The sequence below is a fragment of the Oncorhynchus keta genome, unplaced genomic scaffold, assembly GCF_023373465.1.
Source record: "Oncorhynchus keta strain PuntledgeMale-10-30-2019 unplaced genomic scaffold, Oket_V2 Un_contig_6342_pilon_pilon, whole genome shotgun sequence".
Classification (NCBI taxonomy): Eukaryota; Metazoa; Chordata; class Actinopteri; order Salmoniformes; family Salmonidae; genus Oncorhynchus; species Oncorhynchus keta.
In genome coordinates, this window is record NW_026288807.1 from 76,220 (window position 1) to 84,585 (window position 8,366).

Here is an 8,366-nt window from a genome sequence, read left to right on the forward strand (position 1 = left end):
TGTCCAGGACTCTATATTTAATGCTCCACTCCATCCACAGCGACTGATGGACAAGACTCTGTCCAGGACTCTATATTTAATGCTCCACTCCATCCACAGCGACTGATGGACAAGACTCTGTCCAGGACTCTATATTTAATGTTCCCCTCCATCCACAGCGACTAATGGACAAGACTCTGTCCAGGACTCTATATTTAATGTTCCCTCCATCCACAGCGACTGATGGACAAGACTCTGTCCAGGACTCTATATTTAATGCTCCACTCCATCCACAGCGACTGATGGACAAGACTCTGTCCAGGACTCTATATTTAATGTTCCCCCTCCATCCACAGCGACTGATGGACAAGACTCTGTCCAGGACTCTATATTTAATGTTCCCTCCATCCACAGCGACTAATGGACAAGACTCTGTCCAGGACTCTATATTTAATGTTCCCCTCCATCCACAGCAAGACTGATGGACAAGACTCTGTCCAGGACTCTATATTTAATGCTCCACTCCATCCACAGCGACTGATGGACAGAGAACGTATACTTAAAAACAGAGGTACTCTATATTCAATTAAAGTATTGAAATTATAACAAATATTTAAAAATATATTTTTATTGGGTTTTATTGAAGTTGTCATTAACAAAAACACATTCTCAGTCAAGAACATAAAGAACATAGCTTCTTCTCTATCTCATGCTTTTTCAGGCCCCTGATTGGGTAAAACTCTTTCCACAATGGGAGCATTTGAAAGGCTTCTCTCCAGTGTGCATTCTCTTATGTCTTTTCAGTTTTGCTGATTGGGAAAAACTCTTTCCACAATGTGAGCATTGGTAGGGCATTTCTCCTGTGTGCATTCTCTCATGTCTTTTCAGGCTCACTAGATGGGTAAAACTCTTTCCACAATGTGAGCATTGGAAAGGCTTTTCTCCTGTGTGTGTCCTCTCATGCTCCTTCATGTTTGCAGACGACCTAAAACTTCTTCCACAATGGGAACATTGATAAGGCTTCTCTCCAGAGTGTACTCTCTCATGCCTTTTCAGGGACCTTAACTGGGTAAAACTCTTGCCACACAGAGAACATTGATAAGGCTTTTCTCCTGTGTGTATTCTCTCATGTCTTTTCAGGTTAACTAACACAGTAAAACTCTTTTCACATTGGGAACATTGGTAAGGCTTTTCTCCTGTGTGTATTCTCTCATGCCTTTTCAGGTTAGTTAACACGGTAAAACTCTTTCCACACTGGGAACATTGGTAAGGCTTTTCTCCTGTGTGTGTCCTCTCATGCTCTTTTAGATTCCGTAACTTAGTAAAACTCTTTCCACAGCGGGAGCAGTGATGTGGTCTCGCTGGTTTGGGCGTCTCTGGGTCTGGTTCCCTGAAGGACTGTTCCTGCTGTCAGAGTGGGTGTCTGGTCTTTCTCCTGCTAAAGACAAAAATAGCATTCAATTAAATACTAATCAGAGACCAGAATGAAACCAGCACATGATAAAACTGTCTACCTATGAGGTTTAAACCAGAAATGATTCCTATTTAAAGAAAAACTTGGTGGCTACTATAATAATAATAATGTAGAGCTTCAAGTATAATCTGATAATTCATGGAATGAGCAGAGCTCTATAATAATAGATCATGTCATGTTTATAGGCTGAACAGAGCTCTATAATAATAGATAATGTCATGTTTATAGGCTGATCAGAGCTCTATAATAATAGATAATGTCATGTTTATAGGCTGATCAGAGCTCTATAATAATAGATACAGGCTGTCATGTTTATAGGCAGGCTGAGCAGAGCTCTATAATGAACAGAGCTCTATAATAATAGATAATGTCATGTTTATGAACAGAGCTCTATAATAATAGATAATGTCAGAGGCTCTATAATAATAGATAATGTCATGTTTATAGGCTGAACAGAGCTCTATAATAATAGATAATGTCATGTTTACAGGCTGAACAGAGCTCTATAATAATAGATAATGTCATGTTTATAGGCTGAGCAGAGCTCTATAATAATAGATAATGTCATGTTTACAGGCTGAGCAGAGCTCTATAATAGATAGATAATGTCATGGTTAGGCTGAACAGAGCTCTATAGGCTGAACAGAGCTCTATAATAATAGATAATGTCATGTTTTACAGAGCTCTATAATAATAGGTCTGAACAGAGCTCTATAATAATAGATAATATCATGTTTACAGGCTGAACAGAGCTCTATAATAATAGATAATGTCATGTTTACAGGCTGAGCAGAGCTCTATAATAATAGATAATGTCATGTTTACAGGCTGAGCAGAGCTCTATAATAATAGATAATGTCATGTTTACAGGCTGAACAGAGCTCTATAATAATAGATAATGTCATGTTTATAGGCTGAGCAGAGCTCTATAATAATAGATAATGTCATGTTTACAGGCTGAGCAGAGCTCTATAATAATAGTCATAATGTCATGAACAGAGCTCTATAATAATAGATTGTCATGGTTACAGGCTGAACAGAGCTCTATAATAATAGATAATGTCATGTTTACAGGCTGAACAGAGCTCTATAATAATAGATAATGTCATGGTTACAGGCTGAACAGAGCTCTATAATAATAGATAATGTCATGTTTACAGGCTGAGCAGAGCTCTATAATAATAGATAATGTCATGTCATGTTTAAGGCTCTAGATAATGTCATGTTTACAGGCTGAACAGAGCTCAGCTCTATAATAATAGATGATGTCATGTTCATGCTCTATTAATAGGCTGAGCAGAGCTCTATAATAATAGATAATGTCATGTTTACAGAGCTCTATAATAATAGATAATGTCATGTCTTCAGGCTGCTCTATAATAATAGATAATGTCATGGTTTGAGCACAGAGCTCTATAATAATAGATATTGTCATGTTATAATAATAGGTCAGGCTGAACAGAGCTCTATAATAATAGATAATGTCATGTTTATAGGAGAGCTCTATAATAATAGATGATGTCATGTTTACAGGCTGAACAGAGCTCTATAATAATAGATAATGAGGACTACAGTATTTTGATCAATGTCATAGGATGCATTGACCCATTGTTAACGGCCCTCTGTTTGATGGTGATACACTATCTGACAGCGTTAACCATTTCTACAATACAGAACTACATATTCAAGTATATTACTTCAGTAAAAACCACACAATAGCTTAAAAACTGCATAGTTTGTACTTCTGGTTTTGAGACGGTACTCACTGGTGTTAATTATATCTCCAATCTCTTCCTCCTCCTCCTCCCATGTGACAGTAATCTCCCCCTCCTCCTTCACTCCAAAGACGGCATCCTCCTCCTCTTTCACTCTGAAAATATCTTCTTCTTTCACTGTGACAGTCAATTCCTCCTCTTTCACTCCCAAAGCGGCACTGTCTTGTTTCTCTTCCTCCACAGTAACATCCACCTCCTCTTCCTCCTCTTCTTTCACTCCAACAGCTTCACCCTCTACTTCTTGTTTAACTGAAACAGCCTCCTCTTCGTCCTCCTCTTTCACGGGGGCTTCTTTCTTCGTCCAGCAGACCTCCTCTTCTTTAGCAGGTGGGGTGTAGCTTGGTGAGCTCATGGTCGTGGATGTTAGCAAGGTAACGCTAGCTAGCTATCATTAATTAGCTTCTAGGCTACTGGTAATTTAACCACCCATCTAGATGGCTAACAAAAACATAAATATAGAAATGAAGGGTAACTAGATACGACATAAACGTGTTTTAAACTAACTGAAACGTCTAAAGCGCTTTAATGTATATGTTTTATGTATGTTCCGAGGTGATTGAATCAGTAGCCATGTTGTTGAAGAAGCGTTCCGTCCACTAGATTATACGTCACATTGGCAACGTCTCATTAAATGCGGATATCGCCATCTGCTAACTGGAGTTGGTAACGCAGTTGCTGAAAATGTTTATTTTCATTTTATTAATTAAATAATCATTGATATGAAGACATACAAAGGAAACTGTGTTGAAGGCAATTTCTTATAGATTCATTTTATTTTTACTTAGATAAAAATATCAGTCATCACATTTTCATACACCTTTAGCTTGATGACCACTGCACAAATTAAGCAATTGAAACAACTTAAATTCAAGAGTTCTCAAGGTATATATATATATATATATATATATACACACACACACATATATATATCAAATCCAATACATTTTGCAAAATCCAAATCATATATCATATCAAATTAATTTACAATATCAAATCAAAGAGGTTTGAATGTTAGAATCAACCAAATGCAAATTCTATTCAGCTGGGTTTTTTTTTCATTTTACATTTTGAAAATATTGAAATCATATTCTGAACAACATTGAAGGGTTTATACTCAAAGTATATTGGCTAAAGGTTGCTTCCTAAATTCTAAGACACTTCACGGAACGCCAAATACAGGTTTAGTTCCTAAATTCTAAGACACTTCACGGAACGCCAAATACAGGTTTAGTTCCTAAATTCTAAGACACTTCACGGAACGCCAAATACAGGTTTAGTTCCTAAATTCTAAGACACTTCACGGAACGCCAAATACAGGTTTAGTTCCTAAATTCTAAGACACTTCACGGAACGCCAAATACAGGTTTAGTTCCTAAATTCTAAGACACTTCACGGAACGCCAAATACAGGTTTAGTTCCTAAATTCTAAGACACTTCACGGAACGCCAAATACAGGTTTAGTTCCTAAATTCTAAGACACTTCACGGAAAGCCAAATACAGGTTTAGTTCCTAAATTCTAAGACACTTCACAGAACGCCAAATACAGGTTTAGTTCCTAAATTCTAAGACACTTCACGCAACGCCAAATACAGGTTTAGTTCCTAAATTCTAAGACACTTCACGCAACGCCAAATACAGGTTTAGTTCCTAAATTCTAAGACACTTCACGGAACGCCACAAATACAGGTTTAGTTCCTAAATTCTAAGACACTTCACGGAACACCAAATACAGGTTTAGTTCCTAAATTCTAAGACACTTCACGGAACGCCAAATACAGGTTTAGTTCCTAAATTCTAAGACACTTCACGGAACGCCAAATACAGGTTTAGTTCCTAAATTCTAAGACACTTCACGGAACGCCAAATACAGGTTTAGTTCCTAAATTCTAAGACACTTCACGGAACGCCAAATACAGGTTTAGTTCCTAAATTCTAAGACACTTCACGGAACGCCAAATACAGGTTTAGTTCCTAAATTCTAAGACACTTCACGGAACGCCAAATACAGGTTTAGTTCCATACACTTTTCTATCGATGAGATCAGAGGTTGTTGTTGCTTCACTGTCCTAATTAGTGTAGTGACGTCAATCTTACCAACAACCCTCAATGCTATTCTCATAGAGATAGATAAGAGAACTCTAGTGGCCAAAAGTCTGTTTTAGCATGGGCTATTCTCATAGAGATAGATAGAGAACTCTAGTGGCCAAAAGTCTACATATAGTCTATTATTAGGTGTCCATCAGGTGTCCATTAGGTGTCCATTAGGTGTCCATTAGGTGTCCATCAGGTGTCCATCAGGTGTCCATTAGGTGTCCATTAGGTGTCCATTAGGTGTCCATCAGGTGTCCATTAGGTGTCCATCAGGTGTCACCATAACCACAAAAGCATTTCCATACACTTTTCCATACGCATCTCTAAATAATTAGATATATTTCTTTCTCTCTAATCATAAATCAACCAAACAACATTTTCCAAACTTTTCAGCCTTGACGTGTCCCCTTTTCAGCCTTGACGTGTCTGTCCCCTTTTCAGCCTTGACGTGTCCCCTTTTCAGCCTTGACGTGTCCCCTTTTCAGCCTTGACGTGTCCCCTTTTCAGCCTTGACGTGTCCCCTTTTCAGCCTTGACGTGTCCCCTTTTCAACCTTGAAGTGTCCCCTTTTCAGCCTTGACGTGTCCCCTTTTCAGCGTTGACGTGTCTGTCCCCTTTTCAGCCTTGATGTGTCCCCTTTTCAGCCTTGACGTGTCCCCTTTTCAGCCTTGACGTGTCCCCTTTTCAGCCTTGACGTGTCCCCTTTTCAGCCTTGACGTGTCCCCTTTTCAGCCTTGACGTGTCCCCTTTTCAGCCTTGACGTGTCCCCTTTTCAGCCTTGACTTGTCCCCTTTTCAGCCTTGACTTGTCCCCTTTTCAGCCTTGACGTGTCCCCTTTTCAGCCTTGACGTGTCCCCTTTTCAGCCTTGACTTGTCCCCTTTTCAGCCTTGACGTGTCCCCTTTTCAGCCTTGACGTGTCTGTCCCCTTTTCAGCCTTGACGTGTCCCCTTTTCAGCCTTGACGTGTCTGTCCCCTTTTCAGCCTTGAAGTGTCCCCTTTTCAGCCTTGACGTGTCTGTCCCCTTTTCAGCCTTGATGTGTCCCCTTTTCAGCCTTGAAGTGTCCCCTTTTCAGCCTTGACGTGTCCCCTTTTCAGCCTTGACGTGTCCCCTTTTCAACCTTGAAGTGTCCCCTTTTCAGCCTTGACGTGTCCCCTTTTCAGCCTTGACGTGTCTGTCCCCTTTTCAGCCTTGACGTGTCCCCTTTTCAGCCTTGACGTGTCCCCTTTTCAGCCTTGACGTGTCCCCTTTTCAGCCTTGACTTGTCCCCTTTTCAGCCTTGATGTGTCCCCTTTTCAGCCTTGACGTGTCCCCTTTTCAGCCTTGACGTGTCCCCTTTTCAGCCTTGACTTGTCCCCTTTTCAGCCTTGACGTGTCCCCTTTTCAGCCCGTGTCCCCTTTTCAGCCTTGATGTGTCCCCTTTTCAGCCTTGACGTGTCCCCTTTCCAGCCTTGACGTGTCCCCTTTTCAGCCTTGACGTGTCTGTCCCCTTTTCAGCCTTGACGTGTCCCCTTTTCAGCCTTGACGTGTCTGTCCCCTTTTCAGCCTTGACGTGTCTGTCCCCTTTTCAGCCTTGAAGTGTCCCCTTTTCAGCCTTGACTTGTCCCCTTTTCAGCCTTGACGTGTCCCCTTTTCAGCCTTGACTTGTCCCCTTTCCAGCCTTGACGTGTCCCCTTTTCAGCCTTGACGTGTCCCCTTTCCAGCCTTGACGTGTCTGTCCCCTTTTCAGCCTTGACGTGTCCCCTTTTCAGCCTTGACGTGTCTGTCCCCTTTTCAGCCTTGACGTGTCTGTCCCCTTTTCAGCCTTGAAGTGTCCCCTTTTCAGCCTTGACGTGTCCCCTTTTCAGCCTTGACGTGTCCCCTTTTCAGCCTTGACGTGTCCCCTTTTCAGCCTTGACGTGTCCCCTTTTCAGCCTTGACGTGTCCCCTTTCCAGCCTTGACGTGTCCCCTTTTCAGCCTTGACGTGTCCCCTTTCCAGCCTTGACGTGTCCCCTTTTCAGCCTTGACGTGTCCCCTTTCCAGCCTTGACGTGTCCCCTTTTCAGCCTTGACGTGTCCCCTTTTCAGCCTTGATGTGTCCCCTTTTCAGCCTTGACGTGTCCCCTTTTCAGCCTTGAAGTGTCCCCTTTTCAGCCTTGACGTGTCCCCACTAGAGTGGAAGAATTGATGGCTTTACTGAAGTGAGACTCTTCGGCAGAGCGATCGTGAGATCACGTGTTCTGTGTTATTAAGGTGAGAGATTATCCTTGTGTCGCAGTCAAAACAAAATACACATTTTTAAATGTTAATCTTAAACAACAAACAAAAGAGATGTTGCAGAGGTCCTGGATTACTAACCCTATGTACCCTACATACCCTACGTACCCTACATACCCTACGTACCCTAACCCTACATACCCTACGTACCCTACGTACCCTACATACCCTACATACCCTACATACCCTAACCCTACATACCCTACATACCCTACGTACCCTAACCCTACGTACACTACGTACCCTAACCCTATGTACCCTAACCCTACATACCCTACGTACCCTAACCCTACGTACCATTCATACCCTACGTACCCTAACCCTACGTACCATTCATACCCTACGTACCCTAACCCTACGTGCCCTACGTACCTACATACCCTACGTACCCTACGTGCACTACGTACCCTACGTACCCTACATACCCTACGTACCCTACATACCCTACCCCTACATACCCTACGTGCCCTAACCCTACGTACCATTCATACCCTACGTACCCTTCATACCCTACGTACCCTACATACCCTACGTACCCTAACCCTACGTACCCTACATACCCTACGTACCCTACCCTAGGGTATACGTACCCTAACCCTACGTACCCTAACTCTACATACCCTACGTACCCTAACCCTACGTACCCTTCATACCCTACGTACCCTAACCCTACGTACCCTACGTACCCTACATACCCTACGTACCCTAACCCTACGTACCCTAACCCTACGTACCCTACGTACCCTACATACCCTACGTACCCTAGATACCCTAACCCTACATACCCTACGT

General features: G+C 42.1%; 1 protein-coding gene across 1 annotated transcript; it reads right to left on the bottom strand.

The window, feature by feature from the left end:
- Window positions 1–643: 643 nt before the first annotated feature.
- On the bottom strand, window positions 644–3,580 carry LOC127925841 (zinc finger protein 239-like). Its single transcript, XM_052511154.1, has 2 exons — window positions 3,374–3,580; window positions 644–1,383 (listed from the first exon to the last, which is right to left on the bottom strand). Exons 1-2 carry the CDS (start codon window positions 3,578–3,580, stop codon window positions 697–699), a joined length of 894 nt encoding a protein of 297 aa, XP_052367114.1. The 3' UTR covers window positions 644–696.
- Between the last annotated feature and the right edge of the window lie 4,786 nt (window positions 3,581–8,366).

Bases quoted from the DNA above. Each gene is read 5' to 3' on its own strand.
- LOC127925841 (XM_052511154.1), bottom strand. From the start codon at position 3,580: ATGAGCTCACCAAGCTACACCCCACCTGCTAAAGAAGAGGAGGTCTGC. The intron at 1,384-3,373 runs GTGAAAGAGGAG...CTCTGACAGCAG, and splicing joins AAGACAGTGCCGCTTTGGGA to GAACAGTCCTTCAGGGAACC.